This window comes from Phyllostomus hastatus, unplaced genomic scaffold (assembly GCF_019186645.2).
Source record: "Phyllostomus hastatus isolate PE091 unplaced genomic scaffold, TTU_PhHast_1.1 phas_contig_210, whole genome shotgun sequence".
In the NCBI taxonomy this organism is placed as follows: Eukaryota; Metazoa; Chordata; class Mammalia; order Chiroptera; family Phyllostomidae; genus Phyllostomus; species Phyllostomus hastatus.
In genome coordinates, this window is record NW_025333737.1 from 34,963,292 (window position 1) to 34,982,264 (window position 18,973).

An 18,973-nucleotide genomic window follows, 5' to 3' on the forward strand; every position below is an offset into this window, starting at 1 on the left:
CTTTTGACTCTTCCCTTTGGACCTCGGGATGAGAGACTCTTAATGCCCGGATTAATGGGGTGATGCGCAGATTTAAGACCCTGTGGAGCCTTTTCTCTTTCTTCCGTCACTCGCTCAGGCACGCCGAGGGCAGCTCGTGTGAGGTCCTCACGGCAAACCAAGATGGCTGCCCCCGTGATGAAGACAGTGAGAGGGTGGTCGGACCTAGCGCTGGGTGTACGCAGTGCTGTTCTGCGACTTCCAGGGTGAGAGGTCGGCGGTCAGCTTGGAGGTCGCTTTAATCTTCAGGGAGAGACCTGCAGGAAGGAAAGTCGCCGGACGCAGGCCGCGCGGGGACCTGGAGAGAGCCTGGGAGCTCTCTCCCAGGGATATCTGGGCCCGAGGCTCTTAAGTAGCTGCGTGACTTTGAGGCAGTCTGAGGCTTGGTGACAGCTCCTTGCCTGAGGGGATTCTAATTCGGAGCTGAAGTGCAGCCTTGCTAAATCTCAGAGTTGGGATTTTCTGTGTTGGGAATTGCGGGGAGACGTGCATGGGCGGGCAGACGTCCACCCTGAGGTTCAAGAGCCTGTCCTTAGCGTTGGCACTGGAGATGAGACTTTACCAGCCTGTTTGGGGTAGGTCCTCCTATCTTTTTGGGCAAGAGCCAGAACTATCGCGGTTCGCGATTGGCTAGCGGTCTGCGCACCGCTCACTAGTCGGTGGTTTGGCAGACACTCCTATTATTAAGTCAAGCCTTTTCGCTTGTGGAGTCAGCTTTTGCCCGCCTTTTCCTCTTCCCCCTCTCCCAGCCTCAGCCAGGTGAGGTGGAGCCGCTATGGCCCTGAGTACAGGGATCCCCAGATTGACAAGGAATATTACCGCAAGCCCTTGGCAGAGCAGACTGAGGAACAGAAGTTTGAGCTGGAGCTCAGGAAGACACAGCTTATCAAAGCTGCCCCAGCGACGAAAACAGGCTCTGTGTTTGAAGACCCATTGATCAGGTTCGGTGGAAACACTTTTGTCCCAACTGGGATGGCCTGGGGCGTGTCTGCAGCCTAGGGAAGCTAAAACATGTTGCTTTTCTCCTTGAAGTAAATTCACCAACATGATGATGAAAGGTGGAAACAAAGTTCTGGCCAGATCCCTCATGACCAAGGTAAACGGTACTTCTCGCCTTTCACCTTCCTCTTCCCTGTAGTTTTGTACTCGGCTCCTTCAGTGTAGAATGAGAAGATAGATTCAGATACCTGTCATTAAAATGAACTCCCCTGTGTGTGTGTGTTGGGCGGACTTTCCTGAAGTCCTGCAGGCGTTAACAGCTACCGTCCCCCCTGCCCCTGCCCCCCAATCTCAGCTGGCTCTTCCTGTCCTAGTGTAGGAAAGAGGGAGACACTTAAGAACTTTGTCCTAGAACTGCTGGGGAGCCCTGGCCAGGTGGCTTTGATGGTTGGAGCGTCATCCCATACACGGAAAGGTTCTGGGTTGGGTCCCGTTCTCCATCAGAGCACATACTTGTGTTGCGGGTTGGATCCCCAGTGTTTCTCCCGCTCCCTCCCTCTCTGAAACAAGTAAACATATCCTTGGGAGAGGATCTTTAAAAAGTGCTGTGGAGGGGCTGCAGCGCTATAGAAGAGCCTGATAATGGGAGTGAAGGGCAAGGTACTGGCTCCGCTGGGTGAACCCTGCAGGAAGCCTGGGGCGTCCTTGCCCACTGGATCCCTTTGCAGACTCTGGAGGCTGTGAAAAGGAAGCAGTTTGAGAAGTACCATGCTGCTTCCCCAGAGGAGCGGGCAGCCATTGAACGCAACCCCTACACCATCTTCCACCAAGCCCTGAAAAACTGTGAGCCTGTGATTGGGCTGGTACCCATCCTCAAGGGCGGTCACTTCTACCAGGTGAGTGGTCAGCCCAGGGAAGGTGGGGCTGTCCATGGGAGTAACGAGGTGGGGGGAGGGGTTCTTATGGATGGGAGGGCCCAGAGGAGGCCAAGATGGATAGCTTTCTAGGGACCAGAGACGGTCAGGATCTGGCCATCTGAGTCCCACAGTGTTAAAAACGGCAGGCAGAGCACGGAAGAGAAGAAAACAGTGTCCAAGTGACTCCCTCCCCTCAGCGTCGCGTTCTGTCACATTCTCATGGTGCTCAGACCTCATCTTCACGCACCAGTGTCTAGCGTGGCATTTGCCTTGTACTTGATGTTTCATCACCGTTTGTTGAACTGAACCAGGCGCCTCCATTATAGTATTTCATTAGACTTCATGGTCATAAGTGGGTATTCGCTCTTCTCCGTTTTCAGTGTCGACTTCACAGAAGTAGAGACTTATTCATTCAAGCCTGTGTCCCTGGGGTCTGGCATGGTAGTGGGGGCTTGGAAGGTGATTCTCAGACAAGACGCTCTGCTCTTTAGGCACCCCTCATCTGAGTGGCTAAGTCGCCGCAGCTGAGGGGGCTTTTCCCCGTTGGTGCTTTTACCAACTTGGCTGAGCTTTCACTTGCAGGCAAAAGAGGTCAGGGTTTAATGAGCCTTTGCTCGGCAAAGGCCTCTGACGTCGGTTACACTGACGTCACCCGAGGGCGAGGGAAGCTCAAAGAGGAGAGGGCAGGCCCCTCTCCCCAGGGGCCTTGCCAGGGCCGACGCAGAGGGACCCTGTGCAGGAGGCGGCTGCAGCCCTGGCAGTGCCGGGACCAGCCTGCCCGTGTCCTGTCTCGGCCAGGTCCCTGTGCCACTGTCGGACCGGCGGCGGCGCTTCCTGGCCATGAAGTGGATGATTACCGAGTGCAGGGAGAAGAAGCCCCGGCGGATGCTGATGCCAGAGAAGCTGTCGCAGGAGCTGCTGGAGGCTTTTCACAACCAGGGCCCTGTGATCAGAAGGAAGCACGACATGCACAAGATGGCGGAGGCCAACCGCGCCCTGGCCCACTACCGCTGGTGGTAGGGGCGGGGAGGCCGTGGGAGGAGCCGGGGCTCTCTGCTGCCTGAAAAGCGCCTGTGTGGGAGGATGCAGTTCCATTTTAGGGGCGGGCAGGCCTCCCAGGAAGGAGGGAGCGGTATGTGCATCGCCTTAGTCCTTCCCTTGTGGGCCAGGACTTGCTTTCCCTGCCCTGTCTCCTGCAGAGAGCCAATACATGGACTTGGAGTTCCCCCAGGAAACTTAGGGCCCCTCCCGCCTTGTCTTCCCTCCACTTAGGGTGGACGTTTGGGTGACGAAAGGAAGCATTTTCATATCAGAAAGGTTTATTAGAAAATCCTCACCCTGCGCTGGAGCACGTGATGCAGTGCCGCCACTCATTAAAACCGACTGCGGGAAACACCTGTTCCCAAAGTCGTGCTCGTACAAAACGTATCAGAAGCAGTATCTGGTGTGACTTGTGCTCTGCCCGTCTGCCCCTTGACACTCCACGGCATCCCACCAATGGCTCTGGGCACCCATTTTACAGCTGGGAGACTGAGGCTCCAAGAAGCTGTTTAACCACCTGGGCCGGGCAGAGCCTGAGGGGACTGCGGGGTGGGGAGGGAAGCAGGTCTGCGGGGTCCTCCCCATGCCCTGAGGGAGGGAAGGTGCTCAGAGCAGGACCACCGGGTAAGCAGGAAACCTCAGTGCTGTTCAAAGTCTGCAGGGAGCAGGTGCTGGGGAGAGGCAAAAGCCGCACTGCCAGGGTGGGCGGCGGGTGGAAGGAAGGCCGGTGCTGCTGGCGCGGAAGCCTAGCTGCTCGGCAGGCCTAGTCGGAGACCTCGCTGTAGTAATACTTGTGGGCAGCTGGGGTCGTCTTCCAGCCGGCCGCCCGGAACTCGATGATCTCCAGCAGCAGCAGCTGGGCTAGGGAGCTGAGGCCGGCTGGGAGCAGGAAGCCGTCCCGGATCAGGACAAAGAGCTCATCCATTCGCGGCCTGTTCATCTTCTCCAGCTGCTCCCCAACGCGGTGCAGCTGCAGCACCAGGCAGTCCACCTGCAGGGGAGCGCGGGAGGCGAGCTCCCGGCCAGCGCCGGCGCGTCACACAGAGCAGCCATTTACTTAGCCCTGGCTGCCTGCCGGGCACCGGGCTCGGCCCCGGACACGCACTTGCCCACTTGGTCCCCACGCTGCCCAGCGGGTATTGTTCACATCTCACGCGAACGGAAGCAGGTTCGGGGACTTGCCTAAGGTCTTTCATCTAGGCCAGGCTGGACTGGGGCCCTGTCCCCAAACTGCTGCTTAACCCACTTTCTACCTCCCCCCACACCGCCTGGTCCTGGCTCGGTTTCCGGCCGGCCCTGTCCACAGCTGGCCGCGGCCCCCCCGTTCCTCTCGTGGGTTGGCGTTCCTGCTGGAAGGAAGCCTCAGAGCCCGTAGCTTCAGGCTGCGGTCTGTTCTGGGTACATTCCAGGCCTGGCAGTTTGTTCTGTGACTGGGACAGGCCCTCACTGTCCCCACCAGGCTCCTGCCCCAGAAAGGGATGCCCTCAAGCCCCCACCGGCACTGGGCTGGTATTCTGACCCGAACTACAGACCCACCTCCACGGCCTTCCGTGCCAGGGCCACCCACCTCCTCCTCCTTGCTCAGACTGTCGGGCTGGGCCAGCCGGAAGAGGCAGTCATAGACGGGGTTCACCAGGGCCATCATGGGCATGTTGTTGACCTGTGGGGGAGAGCAGGGGTCAGAGCACCAGCTCAGTGGCCTCGGGAGACAGGCCGGCTCTGGTGCACGGGGTGGCTGCCCCAGGCTCACCCTCAAGTAGTCGAAGATGTTGCAGATAAAGGTGACATAGCAGACCCAGCCCTGCAGGGAGCGGGCGCGCAGCTGCTCCCGAGCCTGGTACTCCTGCTGCAGCCGGTTGAGGAGTCCACGCCGGAAGACACTCTGGCCTGCCTGCTTGCTCTCTGCCTGTGAGCCGAGACAGAGAGGGTGGGGGGTGTGGGGGCGGGGGGAGAGGGGAGTGGTGCTGTCACGACCCCCTCCCAAGCTTCCGTGGCTGAAGACCCTCCTGTCCTACTCCTGTCTCTGCCTCTGAGGGAAGTCCTTTGCATCTTGGCCCACTCCTGAAGCACCATGCTCAGAGCGTCTCCCCTCTTCTCCGCCAGCCCTACCCAACCTGAATAATGGCATAGCACATGCGTCCTGCTTCCTTGCTGAACACACAGTCCTGCAGAGAATGGTCCACAATCACATTGGCCACTTTGTCCAAGTCCACGGCACCTGGATCTGGGGTAGAGATAGGCAGGCAGTCTCCACCTGCTCCTAAGGATCGCGGGTGTTCACAAAAGCGCACTCCTATCGAGGTGCCCTCACATTTCATTTAAAAAGGCCAGAAAACATGCAGAGAAGTAGCCACACAGGAGCAGCTCCAGCTCTGCTGGCCCAGTCAGAGGGAAGGGGGGGCGCGGGGGCGTGTATGCGGCTGTAGAGACTAATCAAGAGAACGCCCGGTCTTTAGGACACATCTCTGGCGCTAGCTTGAGGAAGGAGCACTCAAGAGCTGTCTCTGACAGCAGTTTTACAGGAGGACGTGTTCTCAGAACACTCGAAACCCACAGGCTTAGCCTGGCATGTGGTGGGCGCTGCCCCTTGTTAGCTGAGTCACACTTCTGTTCCGAGCGCTGCGGGAAGGCCCTGGTCCGGCACAGGGACTGCGTGTCTTCGGCCACGAGTCAAGCAGCCAGCTCGGCACGTTCGAGGGAGCCGGCTGCAGAAACCAGCTCCACTTTGAGGACTTAAAGGGGCAGGGACTGTGCTCCCCGCGCCCCACACCACCCCCCTTCATGGGTACTCGTACTTTCCAAAAAACAGCGCTACAGTCTGGGGGGGGCGGCGGGGGGGGTGGCTATGATTCACACTCCCAAAGCTGCCTGCATGCAGCTTGTCTTTCCATTTGAGGGCTGTGTTGTTGACTCCTAACCACGGGAACCAGAGAGAGAGAGAGGGGGCTAGACATTCCCAGGCTAAGGCTCAGTCCTCCAGTCCTGTCCCGGTGGCCCCTTGCCTGCAGCTCCGGACCCAGGCTCAGGGGGGCTCCCCACGCTCACCTTTGAGTGCCGTCTTCAGCAGCTGCTGGGTCTCAGCATCGAAAGACTGGATTTTATACTCCTCTCTACCTGGCTCCCCCATGACCGTCCAGCCCGGGGAAGCTCTTGACTGGGGCGGGATTAGTGACAGCACCTGGGGAGGAGAGACGAATGGGGAGGCCTCAGATGCGGAGCGCAGAGCTGGGGTTCCCAGGATGCAGGAATGAGTGGGGCTGCCCAGGGCTCAGGACAGGTACTCCTGGGCGGCCCTTGGCACTTGGCGGCCGGCTGGGTGCCCACCAAGCTTGGCTCCTGGTGGAGACTGGGCACCAGCCAGGCACCTGCTGCTTAGTTTCAGAGCCCCTGTTGCGTCTGGGATTACATAACAGCCAAGAGATGAAGGGAGACGGGGTTTATCCTCCAGCCCCAACAGGAGGCAGAGCAATTCTCAGCTCAGCTGCCGGGGCGGTGCGCAGGCCGGGGGTGTGGGTGGGTGCACATTAGACACTCGCCCTGCCTAGGTAACGCGGCCTGGGCGCTGCTGGCTCGGCAGGATTCTGGGGCCAGTGCGCGGGCTGGGGGCTCCAAGCCGCACGCAGCTGTCCCAGCAGGGTTCCAAGGCTCCAAGTCCCTCTCGCCAACCCTCTCCCTCAGCTTTAGACAGAGTCCTTCGCAGTCCACGGAACCCACTGCTCTAGCCCTCGGGTTGGGGCCGGGCTGCGTGGGTGAGTGGAAGAGTCTTCGTTGCCGCCCCATCGGTTGGAAGTCCAAACTCCCCTGTCCTAGCCAGCTTCGCCCCAGGACGAACTGGTTAAACTGGCCTCCCAAGTGGCAGAAACCCGGCTCTGCCCACTCAGGGCTCCCAATTCCTGAGCTCCTTTCGAAATCCCTCCTCTTTAAAGCGGGGAGCGGGCAGACGTGTCCTCGGAGGTAGAGTCCCCTCTCTGGACTCGGTGCCTCCCCCCTAGTTAAAGGAGATGATCTCAGGGGTCTCCAGACCTGGGCAGCTTCTTCCCGAAGCCCGAAACGCCCTTCGCATTAGTGCGGGGCCGGCAGCAGAACCCGCCGTCCCGCCCGGGGCCCTGCGGGAGGGAGAAGCGGTGTGAGCGCCAGGACCCACCTGCCGGCCCGGTGCCGCGCCCGCGTGCCTGGAGGCTGTTCGGCGGGCATGGTGCGCGCGACCCGCGTCCGCGGCGCCGCTGCCGAGACCCACCGCACCTTGCCGAGGCTTAGGTCATTTCCTAGCGCGGCGCCCGGCTGGGCCTGCGGAGGGGCGGAGCCTGGGCGGATCCGAGACGGACCCGCCTCGCCAGCGCCACCTGCTGGAGCCCGGGTGACGCTGCCCTGGTCTCCTGGATTGCCCGGAGGGCCCCGGCGTGGGACCCAGGCAGGGCCGCGTGGGACCTGGGTGACACCGCTACTACTGCCTGTCTTCTCCTCACCCGGTTTGACCCTGGCCTGCTCAGGGCTCGCCAGCGCTGGGCCAGATCTGCTCTCCACCCGCATGAAACCCTGGGTCTTGTACGGTGGCACCCCGCCCCACGCCTGGGGCGCAGGTTAAAACCAGGTCAGAAGAGGCCAGTCCGCAGGGCAGCACGGCGTGGGAGGAGCCGCAGGGGCTTGGCCCAAACCCGGGCTGCCAGAGGGGGAGGGCATACAAAGGGGGCTGCGAAGGAACTGCCGCTTAAGGGAAGTGTTGACGGTGGTCTCCTGTTGGGAGAGAGGCCAAAGTAGTCACCAGAACACGGATGCGGCAGAAACTGTCAGCTGCAGCAAAAGAAACCAGGGAGCAGGAGAGATGAAGAAAATAGAGTTTACTTCAATGGAATCTCATACAAAATACATTCAGGCAGCTGCCTCACCGCAGTGCCAAACCCAGGCCTTCAGTGCCAAAAGCCCTGTGGGTGCCCGGCCCTCAGCCACAGTCTGGACCTTCACAATCAGCAGGCGAGCTTCGGGGTTCGGGGTCCCCCACCGATCACAAAGACCCAGACAAGAATAAAGTAGTAATGCTGAGAGAAGGGCCCAGGTTCCCTGGGAAGCAAGGGCCACACCCCACACCAGGCCAGCTCCCAGCTGGGGGTTCGTAAGCCAGAGCAGAGTCCGCAGTCAGAGCCCAGCGTGGGACCTGGTACCCCTCCATCCCGGCTGTCCCTACAGAGCCCACCCCCCAGAGCAGGTGCCCCTGGCGCTGGGAGACCAGATGAGGCGGGTGGTGGCCGTGTTCTGTGGGTTTTCTCCTCCCACCAGAGCCCTAGCTGAAGTTCCCCCTCAGTGCCTGGCTGGGTCCCTGGCTACCCGCTGTGGGTTCCTGTGCTCTGACACCACTCCTGGGCATCACCTGTCTGTCCAGTCCCTTCCTCCCACCACCCCGTTCACCGGGCTGCATCCAAGCTGTGGCCCTTCTGGGGTTACGGAGGAGACACAGAGCACCATCCCGAGCCAGAGGACGCTGAGAGCGCAACGGACCCCAACTGGCCCAGCTGTGAGCTCCCACCCCCCCAGGAGAGCTGCCCCAGCCCAAAAGAGGAACCACTCTGGGTGGACAGGGGAGAAGGAACTGCCGCCTTCCTGCATCTCCTCTCGTTAGCACAGCCCCCCACCTCCTGCTGCACCTGCACTCCCCAAGAGCCCCCTGCCCAGGGAGAGAGGAGCCTCACTGGTACATTCAGATGCAAAGCTCTGAATGTGGGGTTAGGAAGTGACCAGTTCAGCTTAGACTCCTCCCTGGAACTAGAAGCGAAGCTGCCTGAGGGACACAACTACAGAGAAAATGGGATTTGGGCACAGCTGGTGTCCAGGAGAGATGTGACTGGAGAGGGAAGGCAGAAGGGAGAGGTAAGGAATGTGCTTTTAGCTTGAATGTCTATTAAATAAGTTGCGGGGAACCAGAGCCCAGGTGGGGACCAAGCCCCTGCCACGGGCAAGTCCCAGCCCCCACCCTAAGCGGTGGCCCCACCCAGGAGGGCTCTCTGGGCAGGCGGGCTAGGAAGTGCAGGAAGGCAGGCGGCTGCTCCCCTGAGTGTGGGCTGGATGGCGGGGAGGCTTCAAGCTCCTTGACTGGAGGGGCTGGGGTCCCATGGACCAAGTCCTCCACGGCCCCCGTGCCCACGCAGGGAGAAAGCCCTTGCCCTCCGGTGGCATCCGAGTGCGTCGGGATCAAGGCCACAGCCTGCTCCCAGTGGCTCTTTGTGCTCGGGGCAGCTGGAGGCTCGGTGGACCAGGCAGCGGCTCTCGGTGCAACTCGAGGTCGCAGGTCAAGTCTTCTTGCAGGAGGCCGCCTCCGTGAGGGACCTCAGGCCGCCTCCCAGCCCTCGAGGCTAGCTGTGCGCCTGCCTCATGCGGTGGAAGAGGTCGCAGAAGAACTCGTACCAGAAGAACACGCAGCCGGTGGAGAGGGCGGCCTTCAGCAGGCTGGGCGACAGGCCCTTGAAGAAGCCCTGCACGCCCTCCTCCCGCAGCACCTGCCTGGCGCAGTCCAGGAGGCCCCGGTAGCTTCGAACCTGGGGAGAGGGGGGTGACTCGGGATGAGGGGGGAGGTGGCTACACTCGGACGTGACTCTGTTCGTCTGTCAACACAATGCCTGGCACGCCAGAGCTCCCATAAGTACTTGCTGGATAAAGGAATGGGTGTGAAAAGGCAGAGAAAAAGTTGACCTCGTGCTTTCTCCTCCAAGTGGGCAAGTCTGGACTTAATGGTTGCAGTGCCTGGAAGTCAGCGCTGGACAGGGCCCCGTCCTGCCCCGGAGGCTGCCACCGACGGTGGCTCTGACAGACCCGGTGGGCGCTCTGGGGCCTCCTCCCAGAGGCACCTGACCCTGCCCCCCGCCATCCCACCTGGTCCCCCTTGGGAAGTAGGTCTCAATCTGGCCCTCATTAGCTTCTTTCTAAAATTATTTATTTATTTACTTATTTTTAATTTTCAAAGAGAGAAGGGAGGGAGAAAGACAGGGAGAGGAACATCGCTGCATCTTGCACACCCACAAGTGGGGACTCGGCCTGCAATCCAGGCAGGTGCCCGGACCAGGAACTGAACCAGCGACCTTTCGGCTTGCCAGACGACACCCAACCCACTGAGCTACACCACCCAGGGCTCATTTTTATTTATTGATTTGAGAGAGACAGACCAACAAACAGACAGACAGGCATTGATGTGTTGTTCTACTTATTGATGCATTCATGGGTTGCTTTTTACATGCACCCTGACCGGGGATCGAACCTACAACTTTGGCATATCAGGACAACGCTCTAACCAACTGAGCTACCTAGCCAGGGTTCATTAGCTCTTAGGCTGACCAGCGCCACCTCTCTAGCCTGGCCTTCTCTAGGTGACCACACACCTGGCTCCCCTCCAAAGGCACCAGTGACTCCTTAGGAAGACGACAACAGTGACACCGTGCAGAGCCAAGTCTCAGCTCGGAGGCCTGGTGGTCACGTGGAACTCGACTTCCCGCTCTGCCCCGCCCTTCTCCCCGACGGGCCCTCCCCCCTCCAGTGAGGGGCCGGGGTCACCGCTGTCAGCAGGGGCAGCTCACCTGGCCGAAGGCGGCTCGAGCCTGCTCAAACCCGCCCACCTGCAGCCGCTTCTTGAAGAGGTCCAGGGGGTACGTAAGGGTCTTGCTGATGACTCCGGCTCCGCTGCCACAAAGCAGGTTTTTGAGGTTTTCTGACCCAGAAAAGTGGGGTCGAGGGGAAAAGGAGAAAAATGCAGTTTAGGTTGGACAACGTCACGGTTATCGGCTCTATCCTGCACCGTAAAACAAAGGCCCGCCGGCATCCTTGCTCTCGGGGGAGTTTAATCCAGGAAAGGGAGAACCAGACACAGCCACTGTTGGCAAGAACGACCAGGGCCGGCAGGCCAGCCAGGCCGGAGGCAGGATGGGCGGGAGCCTGTACTAGTCATCTCCCCGGCCGGAGGCCACAGGGCCCAGGCGCTGCGGCGTCGCCCCGTTCACGCTGATGAGGGAGCGGGGTGCCCCTCCTCCTCCTCCACATCCTTCCAAGACAAAAACCAAGCAAAACACACAACCGCCAAAAGCCGGCCGTCTGCAGGGTGGACCTCTGACCAAACTGGAACCACGGCCAGCAGTTGGAAATGGGTGCCGGTGGTGCCACTGGCGGGCGTGGCGAGGGCTGGGAGAAACGTTTCAGAGCCGGGTTCAGACACCCGTGCTGTCTGAGCTCCTGACAGGAAAACCTTACTTCCTGCGTGATTCAGAAAGAGACGTCACAGCTCTGGCAGTCTCACCGCTTTTCACTCCTTCGGCGGGCGCGACCCACTCGTACAGGCGCTTCAGAGAGTTGTAGAAGGCGAACTGGAACCCGGCGTAGGGGAAGACGGCGATCAAGGTGGGGTTCAAGCCTTTGTAGAAGCCCCAGGGGCCTTCGGCCCTGTACATGGTGGCCACGGCGTCCCGCAGGGTCTTATACACCTGCAGGGCACACGCGCAACTCCGGTGAGCACGGGGAGGACGCAGCCCAGCACGGCTCGGTCCCCACGCCACTCCGGGGAGCCTGCCTTCTCCTGCCCAGGGGACAAACCGCACGCTGGACAAAAATCCCCGGGGTGGCCTCCCTTCCGGCTGCCATAGAATGCACGCCCGTGTGTAATGCACACCCACGGTTTTGGGCGCATTACACACGGGGTTATTATACCTGTGGTATGTAGTCATTATACCTGTGTGTAATGCACATCCTTATTCTCCCCTCAAAAAGAGCGCACTATACACAGCAAAACACGGTATTTACACAACCGATCCATCTGCATGAGTGTGCAAAGCACGTGTGCTGCGAGATGCAGAGGCCGAGATGCAGGGGGCTGGGCACACCGACTACGGCACAGCCACGGAAAGAGCCCGAGAGCCCGGTGTGCCTGCCACGGCAGGCGGCGGCAGTCCGTGTGCCTGACGGGGGCTGCTCTCCCCAAGTTCACAGCCAAACACAGAAGGGCAGGCAGTGTTTGTGGAGGAAACGAATGCCTGCGCAGATCCCCCCCCCCAGCCCCCCCTCCGTCCCCATACACAGTAATAATGGTGGCTCTCCCTCCCGCCCCAGCCCCGCCGCGCCCTCTGTTCCTCCAGGATGGCGACGACCCCTGTTCCGTGTCCTGTGTATCCTGGGTGGACGTCTCACGCTCTGCCGTTTCGCACTGCGCACTTGGACGCAGGCTATGCTTCAACAGACCCGACCGACACAGGCGCACTGGAGAGGAGCTCCCGGGAACAACCGTGCGCCAGCAAACACTTCGCGAACTCAGTGGGGGGCCCAGGTGGTAGAGGTGAGAAAGCCCCCCAGAAGGAGGACAGAAAGACAGAGAGAGCCAGACACGGGCAGAGAAAAGCTCAGGCAATCGGAGGGCCGACCCTGGATGTCCAACTGACGCGAATGCCAGGAAGAAGGAAGATGGTGCGTAAATCACTCACGACCACATTCCAGGCAGGAAGAACACAAGCGCCCAGGCCGGAAGGTCCAGGCAGTGCCCACCACGACGAGTAGGGGACCCACACAAGCGCACATTTCCAGTGTGCCAGGGACCAAGAAACATCCCGAAAGCTTGTAGGGTGGGGAAGGGGAGAGGGGAAGACGGCTTATATGTGAAGGACCAGTAATCAGAATGGTTCTCTGCAGCAGCACTGAGACCCACCTACAAATGCTATGCCCGAATCAGCAGTCAAATGTAAGGGCAAAATAAAGGCATGTCCTATCAAGACTTCACCCGGGAAAATGAAAGAGAGGACACAGTATCCGAGGAGAGGACTCCTCAGAGAACAGCTGGCCACGGTCACAGAGCGGACAGTCCAGACTGAAGCCGGGGGGGGGGCGCGGAGGGTACCAGTGTGGGGACTCCGGGGAGGGGGGGCTCCACAGTAACGCGGCACTGAAGGCCGTGGCTGACCCTATCGACAGAGGGTTTGAGGGAGAATCTGCATTAAGCGTGTACAAAGCTAAACAAATAAAACACACAGCCTTTCCCAACTTCAGGAAAAACAAAGGTATAAGAGAAAACATAATCATAACATATTTTAAGGCTCAGCAGTAACCACATCTATGTAATTGTAGTGGTACCAACACCGAGGACTGATTGAGCCGACATCTCCTGACCAGCCATACTGTCATCACAGCGGGGAGGGAACTCCAGCACACGGGGGCGATGGTAAAGGAGCTAGACCCTCATCTTCCATAGCAGCAGCCGTAGTTAATGTTGATGAGTAAGAAGGAGGGAGGGAGGGAGGGAGGGGAAGAAGAGGAGGGAGACAAAGAGTGGTTGGTGCAAGCATGCTACTGAGGACTAGAAGGTAACTAACGGAAGAAACAGCCACAAGCATTATGAGAGGCTGCATCTGGGGTGGTGTCAGGGGCGAGGCTGGTGTTATGATTCTTGAGAAACCACCCATCTATACACCTCATACATTGCTGATTTTCTTGTCCTTTGAAGGTGAGGGTTTACAACACGGGTGCTACTCTTCTAAGGAAGACGGAGCCTTGCAGTTCTCAAAACAGGTGTCTTCTCCTCACTTCCGAGCATAGGCAATTTTCTTGTCATTCCAGAATCTAGAATCCAACATCTCACTCATCTAAGCCAGATAGGTAATGTGTGATTCTCTCTCTCTCTCTGTCTTTTAATTGATTTTAGCCAGAGACAGGCATCGATTTGTTCCACTTATCTGTGCATTCATTGGTTGCTTCGTGTCTGTGCCCTGACCCGGGACTGAGCCCGCAACCTTGCAGTATCAGGATAACTCTCTATGCAACTGAGCGACCCGGCCAGGGCCACGGTTCTCCCGTGTTAATCCTGTCTTCACTTTCTCCTTCCCACAGGCTTCTACTAGATGCTGGAAAGTGACAGAGCGGACCGCAGCATTCCCAGATAGAGAAGTTGGAGGACCGTCACCGGCCACCTCTCGTCACCCCAGCCACCTGGTTGCTGAGGCCTGCCCTTCCTGCCCTTCCCCTCCCCTGCTCTGCTCGCCTCCCGGGGGCCCTCGCCTCGTTTCTCCTCTGCTTTCCACCGAAGCGCCTTGTGGAGCGATCCAGCTCTCAGGCCCCCAGCGGTTCCTTCCAGACTGTCCCCAGGGCACTCTGCCCTCCTCTACCAAAAAAGCCGTCAGGATGTCTCCTAAACAAAAGGGCTCCCCCGGCCCAGGATGGCCGCCCCAGGCAACGCGAACCACCAGCAGAACTGAAACCGCAGTTGTTCTTAACTGGTCCCAGACTGAATCCTTGAGCAAAGCATCATTCCCCAGCAACGATGTCCTACAGCAGAAGGGGGACGGCAGAAGCATCCTTCTTCCTGGGCTGGGAACACGTGCGCACGCGCATGCGCACGCACACACGACACTAGGGCGTGTCCAGGAAACACAGGTGCGGGTGGGGAGGCCTACTTCTGGGTTGAACCCCTTGCTTTCACTCATTAAGTTCTTGGAGTCTGACCCATTTCCTCCAACCCCGTCTTTGGGGAAACCAAAAACATTCTCACAATAATGCGGCAACGTGACCTCAAGCCCCATGCTCCGGATTTCCCGACGCCTTCCCCGTCCAGCCCACTGGGCGGTGTTTGCTGTGATCGCCCCGGGAGGTTCCAGCTCCCAGGTCAGGGTGCGGGCGCCGGAGTCGGCGCTGAGCACGGCCACGGGCTTCACCAGCGAGCTGACCCCGTGGGCCGAAAACCCCCACCTCCACCAGCTTTGCTCCCTCTCAGGAAAAGAGCCCCAACTCCTGGGTCGCCTTCCGTTACTTGGGCGCCCCTTTTCCGGCCGGGCCGCTCACCTTGGGCTCACCCTGAGCTGCAAAGCGGGTGCGGAGGACGTCCACGGGATGCACGGCGAGGGTGGCCACGCAGGCAGACAGGCCGCCACACACGAAGTGCACGGAGGAGTCTCGGGCATCATGCACGCCAGTTCTGTGCACCAGCTCCGTCAGCATTTCGAACGACAAAAACTGCAAGAGTTGTGACAACGTCATGGATGAGCACCCTGAAATATACCCGCTATGACCCATGCCCCAGATGGGGCCCAGTCTGAAGGAAAAAAATAATCGTCCTGAGCAATGACAGACTACAATAAACATAATTTTGTGCAGCTCAGACGCCATTTTATACTCCACTGCAGTTAAGCCAAATACTCAGAGGGTTAAGAAAGGAGAAAAAATTTGTATCAGAAAAATCTATTCATTAGCTTAAGTTCCCTGAGACCTGGGAGAAGGTGGCCATTATCTGACCCTTGAAGACAGGGGCCCGTCCAGTGCGGCCACAGGGACACTGTTTGAGACGCGTCCTGCCCTGGAGCCGTTCTGTTCTGTCGGGAGAATCCCGCATACTCCACATTCCATGGTGCTACCCCTCTGACGCTCAGATCCCCCTGCAGCCAACTCAAGCCAGCTCGGGGTCCCGAGAGCACAGGCTGCTGCACATGCGCACTCGTGACGTTGCAGTGCCTGCGTGCCAGCGCACGGACCAGACGGCAGGGGCGCATCAGCGCAGTGTGCGCCGGACCCCAGCCACTGCTGCGGTGTGCGAGGAATAGCAGGCAGGGGCCGCTGGGGCGCCAGCTGCCCCGGTGGGAATCCTGGCTCTGGCGCTTTCTAGCGGATGACGTGGGCTGGGTTAATTACACAAGCGCTCTCTGCCTCAGTGTCTCGTCTGTAGGACTGGGGGGGGACCTGTCTCAGAGGACTGCTGTGAGGTGACAGACGTAGAGTGCTTCAAACAGGGCCTGACCCCCGCTTAGCCCTGCGCAGCGCTGTTCACCATGCGTTAAATACACTGTGAAATAAATTAGCACTTCGCCAAAGAGCAAACGAGAGTCCAGAACTTGGATTCTAGTCCCAGACCCACTATTTACAGGCTGTGCAGCCTTGGGCAGCTCACTTAACCTCTCTGTTCCACATAACACTTGCTCTACCTCCCTCACAGGGCTGCGGGGAGTTCAAAGGAAACACAGATGTGAAAATGCTATTTGGAAAATGAAAAGCATTGTGTCACCCTTGGCCAAGCCCCATTGCGTTGTGGTGTCAACAGTCTCCCAGGGGCCACACCTAATATTCAGTTGGTGCTCAGGCCCCCGGGGGGTGGGGGGCGTGGGGAAGGGAAGCCTGTGACACAGCTCGGTCTGACTCATCCGTCTGTCAGGTGGGCTCCCGGCTAAGGCTTGTGAGAAGTGTGAGAACCACCTTCTGCTGCCCGACCCTCCAGGCAGCGTCCCTGGGCTGCCCCATCGAGCAGCCCGTCCCCAGGGGCCTGGCGGTTCCCCTGCCACCTACTTGGACAGCTCCGTAGCCTACAGAGAGAAACTGGGCCGGAACGTGCCCCTTCCAGAATGCCGTCGGGCCCTCCTCCTGCAGGATCTGTCTCCCGGCCTGCAGGATCCCATGGTACTTTGCGCTGGGGTCACCACGAGACAGGCGCTCAATCTGAAGCTGGGAATCAGAATGAAAAGGTCAGGACAACGGGCAGGGCTGGGTGAGACGGAGACGCTTCAGGGAAGGTAACAAAGGCAACAAAGCACATCTCCTTCACCAAGTGTCCAGCTCTTCTTAGGAACTGCTTTGGCAAGAAAGAGCGAACCTGTCCTCTAGTCCATGGACAAAGGGGAAGAGGGTACCTGGAAACGGATCTTGATGACATCCAAGGGGCTGATCAGCACTCGAGTGACAAATCCAGACACGGACCCAGCCACTGCCACCTCGAAACTGGAGATATTCCTGCTGTCTGCTTTGGGGTCATAGCCGACCATCCCTGCCTCTGGCCCATACAATGTCCATCAGCTTCAAGCTAAATGCAAAGGACAGGATTGAACACTAGAGCAAGTTCTCAGGGTCGCTGCTGGCATGACACCTCCTCAGAACAGCTCCCTGACCGTCTGTAACCGGGCCTGCTTCGGTGCCTTCTTTGCTTGCCTCAAAGGAGGACAATAGCCTTTCCTATCAACTCTGTGAGATTAGTTCCAGCTGCGTTTCCCCGGGCACCTGTGAGGAGCAGTTTAAGCAGGCATAGGCCACTGAGAGGCAAAGCCTCGCCCTCCCCAGGTCCCCAGGGACCACTCAAGTCACAACGAGCAGGCTCAGTCCCCCGCTGTGGCAGAGGGAGGGAGGGATTTTCACAGATAAGCAGACTGCATAGCTGGACACACCCTTACGTTCTGCCTCTCCCATGTACCTTGGGAGGTTTCTTTAACCTGGGCTCCGTTTTCTCTTCTGGAAAGTGGGAATGATGGCCACCCTGCCTAGCCTACATTGCTGCCAGGTTCATGCAGGAAACCACATGTGATAAGCTTAGTAAAAATGCTTAAAGTCTTAAACATGTGAAAGGGCTGTTTAAATATAGTCCAGTGGTGGTCTTACTTTTTCTGCTGTTCAAAATTTCCTTCTTGCACCCTGGCTGCTGTGGCTCAGTGGATTGAGTGCCGGCCTGCGAACCAAAGGGTCGCCAGTTCAACTCCCAGTCAGGGCACATGCCTGGGTTGTGGGCTATGTCCCCAGTAGGGGGCACTGCAGAGTCAACTACACATTGACAGGTCTCTCCTTCTCTCCTCCCTCCCTTCTTTCTCTAAAAAATAAATAAAATCTTTAAATTTTTTTCCTTCTTGTACCAGTAACCCTTGACATTTATCTAAAGAGACAACATAAAAATGAAATATGATTACATGTACAGCATATATAACACTGCTCCCAGAAAATGGGAGGGGGTCCGCTGGGGTGAGGGGGCGTGGGATGTGCGTGAGCGACTGCCGCAGCCACCCCATTCTCTTAGGGCGAAAGCCCTAGGTGCTGCGGTGAGCAGGTGCCACGCCCCGAGCCTGTGTGCTCTTCTGCCCGTGTGTTCAGGTGAGGGTCTCTACAGATGTACCCGCGTGCGAACACACGTGTCCAGGCGTGCTTTAGGGAGTGTTTTTGCTTCCAGAGTCCGCGGAGACGCCCGCGAGGTGGGCACCCGCGTGTAGAGATGCCCCATGTGTGTGCGGGGTTTTCCCTCCTGCATCCATGAAGAGGCTTCTCAGCTCAGGCATGACACGCGCGCGTACAGTCCCCGCCCCCACGAGAGTACCTGCGCACGTGTGCTCCCTCCGGCGAGCAAGGGTGCAGGTCCCGCAGCGGACCTCAAAGAAGGCGGAAGAAGAGGTCACTCACCCAGCCTAGGGCACCGCCCGGCTCCCCTAGCTCCGCTCTCCCCAGCCCTCCTCACGCAGTCAACAGCAAAACTCAACGGCGCTCGGCAGTAACTGACGGGCTCCTGGACCAATCATCGCGCAGCTTCCGACAGACGTTAGACCAATGGTTGCAGCGTTTATCGAACAACACCTCCCACAAGCGTCACTGGGTAACTTAGTCCTTTCCTACCAAAGCGCAAAGCCTCCTAGGAGATGTAGTCCTGTTGAGTGCGCATGTGCCTGCGCGCCTGTTACCGTGTGTGGGAGGGAAGTTGACCCCAAAGTCAGGCCTCCGAAGTTGCTACAATCACCCTGCGGGAGGTCGAAGGTCAGGGGTCGCTGAGTTTGATCCGCTTTCATCAAAACCCTTGTGGTCCCTAAATCTGGATAATATAAATTTGGAAAAGATGGCGAGAAGCTTAGCAAAAACTTGGAGGACATGGGGGAAAGAACAGATGGGTTCTTAAGACCAGGAAGAGGACGGCAAAAAGAGAGGTTTTGTTTCCTACTAGGGCTTATTACGAGTATTTTCTCATGAAAACGTACAGACACATTACTGAAGATGTAGAAATTAAGGGGGAAATGACTCATCCTACCGCTGTCAAGCAAGTAACGTCAGCGTTTCACAAGATAGTATGTCTTCCTGATTTTTAAATTGCACTTTTCACGTTCGTGCAATCATTTTGACGCATATTTTTAAAACATTTTATTGCACAGTTTAAAAACATTTCATACATCTACAAAATTAGAGAAAATAGCCTAATGTAACCACACACAGTCATTCCTCAAGAATTAAACAATTCATGGTCAGTCGTGTTTCCTTTGTGCTTGCATCTTCCCCTCCAACGTTGTTTTGAAATAAATACGAGA

The 18,973-nt window shown here is 58.3% G+C and overlaps 3 protein-coding genes across 7 annotated transcripts; 1 reads left to right on the forward strand and 2 right to left on the reverse strand.

Annotated features, from left to right (window-relative positions):
• The first annotated feature begins 113 nt into the window (after positions 1-113).
• On the forward strand, positions 114-3,323 carry MRPS7 (mitochondrial ribosomal protein S7). The gene is made up of 5 exons (XM_045835877.1): positions 114-245; positions 789-980; positions 1,072-1,135; positions 1,707-1,874; positions 2,694-3,323. Exons 1-5 carry the CDS (start codon positions 163-165, stop codon positions 2,913-2,915), a joined length of 729 nt encoding a protein of 242 aa, XP_045691833.1. The 5' UTR covers positions 114-162; the 3' UTR covers positions 2,916-3,323.
• On the reverse strand, positions 3,197-7,217 carry MIF4GD (MIF4G domain containing). 3 transcript variants are annotated; one of them, XM_045835878.1, is made up of 6 exons: positions 7,081-7,217; positions 5,982-6,114; positions 5,051-5,160; positions 4,687-4,842; positions 4,504-4,596; positions 3,197-3,927 (listed from the first exon to the last, which is right to left on the reverse strand). In XM_045835878.1, the coding sequence occupies exons 2-6, from the start codon at positions 6,061-6,063 to the stop codon at positions 3,700-3,702; spliced, it is 669 nt and encodes a 222-aa protein (XP_045691834.1). In that variant the 5' UTR covers positions 6,064-6,114; positions 7,081-7,217; the 3' UTR covers positions 3,197-3,699. The 3 variants fall into 3 exon arrangements, with proteins under 3 accessions (XP_045691834.1, XP_045691835.1, XP_045691836.1); XM_045835879.1 differs by lacking the exon at positions 7,081-7,217 and adding an exon at positions 6,960-6,982; XM_045835880.1 differs by having other exon boundaries at positions 3,703-3,927; positions 4,473-4,596.
• A 542-nt stretch (positions 7,218-7,759) lies between these two features.
• SLC25A19 (solute carrier family 25 member 19) lies at positions 7,760-18,163 on the reverse strand. 3 transcript variants are annotated; one of them, XM_045837549.1, is made up of 8 exons: positions 18,001-18,137; positions 17,298-17,364; positions 16,559-16,728; positions 16,218-16,373; positions 14,727-14,897; positions 11,209-11,392; positions 10,496-10,626; positions 7,760-9,463 (listed from the first exon to the last, which is right to left on the reverse strand). In XM_045837549.1, the coding sequence occupies exons 3-8, from the start codon at positions 16,688-16,690 to the stop codon at positions 9,281-9,283; spliced, it is 957 nt and encodes a 318-aa protein (XP_045693505.1). In that variant the 5' UTR covers positions 16,691-16,728; positions 17,298-17,364; positions 18,001-18,137; the 3' UTR covers positions 7,760-9,280. The 3 variants fall into 3 exon arrangements, with proteins under 3 accessions (XP_045693505.1, XP_045693506.1, XP_045693504.1); XM_045837550.1 differs by lacking the exon at positions 17,298-17,364 and having other exon boundaries at positions 18,084-18,163; XM_045837548.1 differs by lacking the exon at positions 17,298-17,364 and having other exon boundaries at positions 18,001-18,149.
• Between the last annotated feature and the right edge of the window lie 810 nt (positions 18,164-18,973).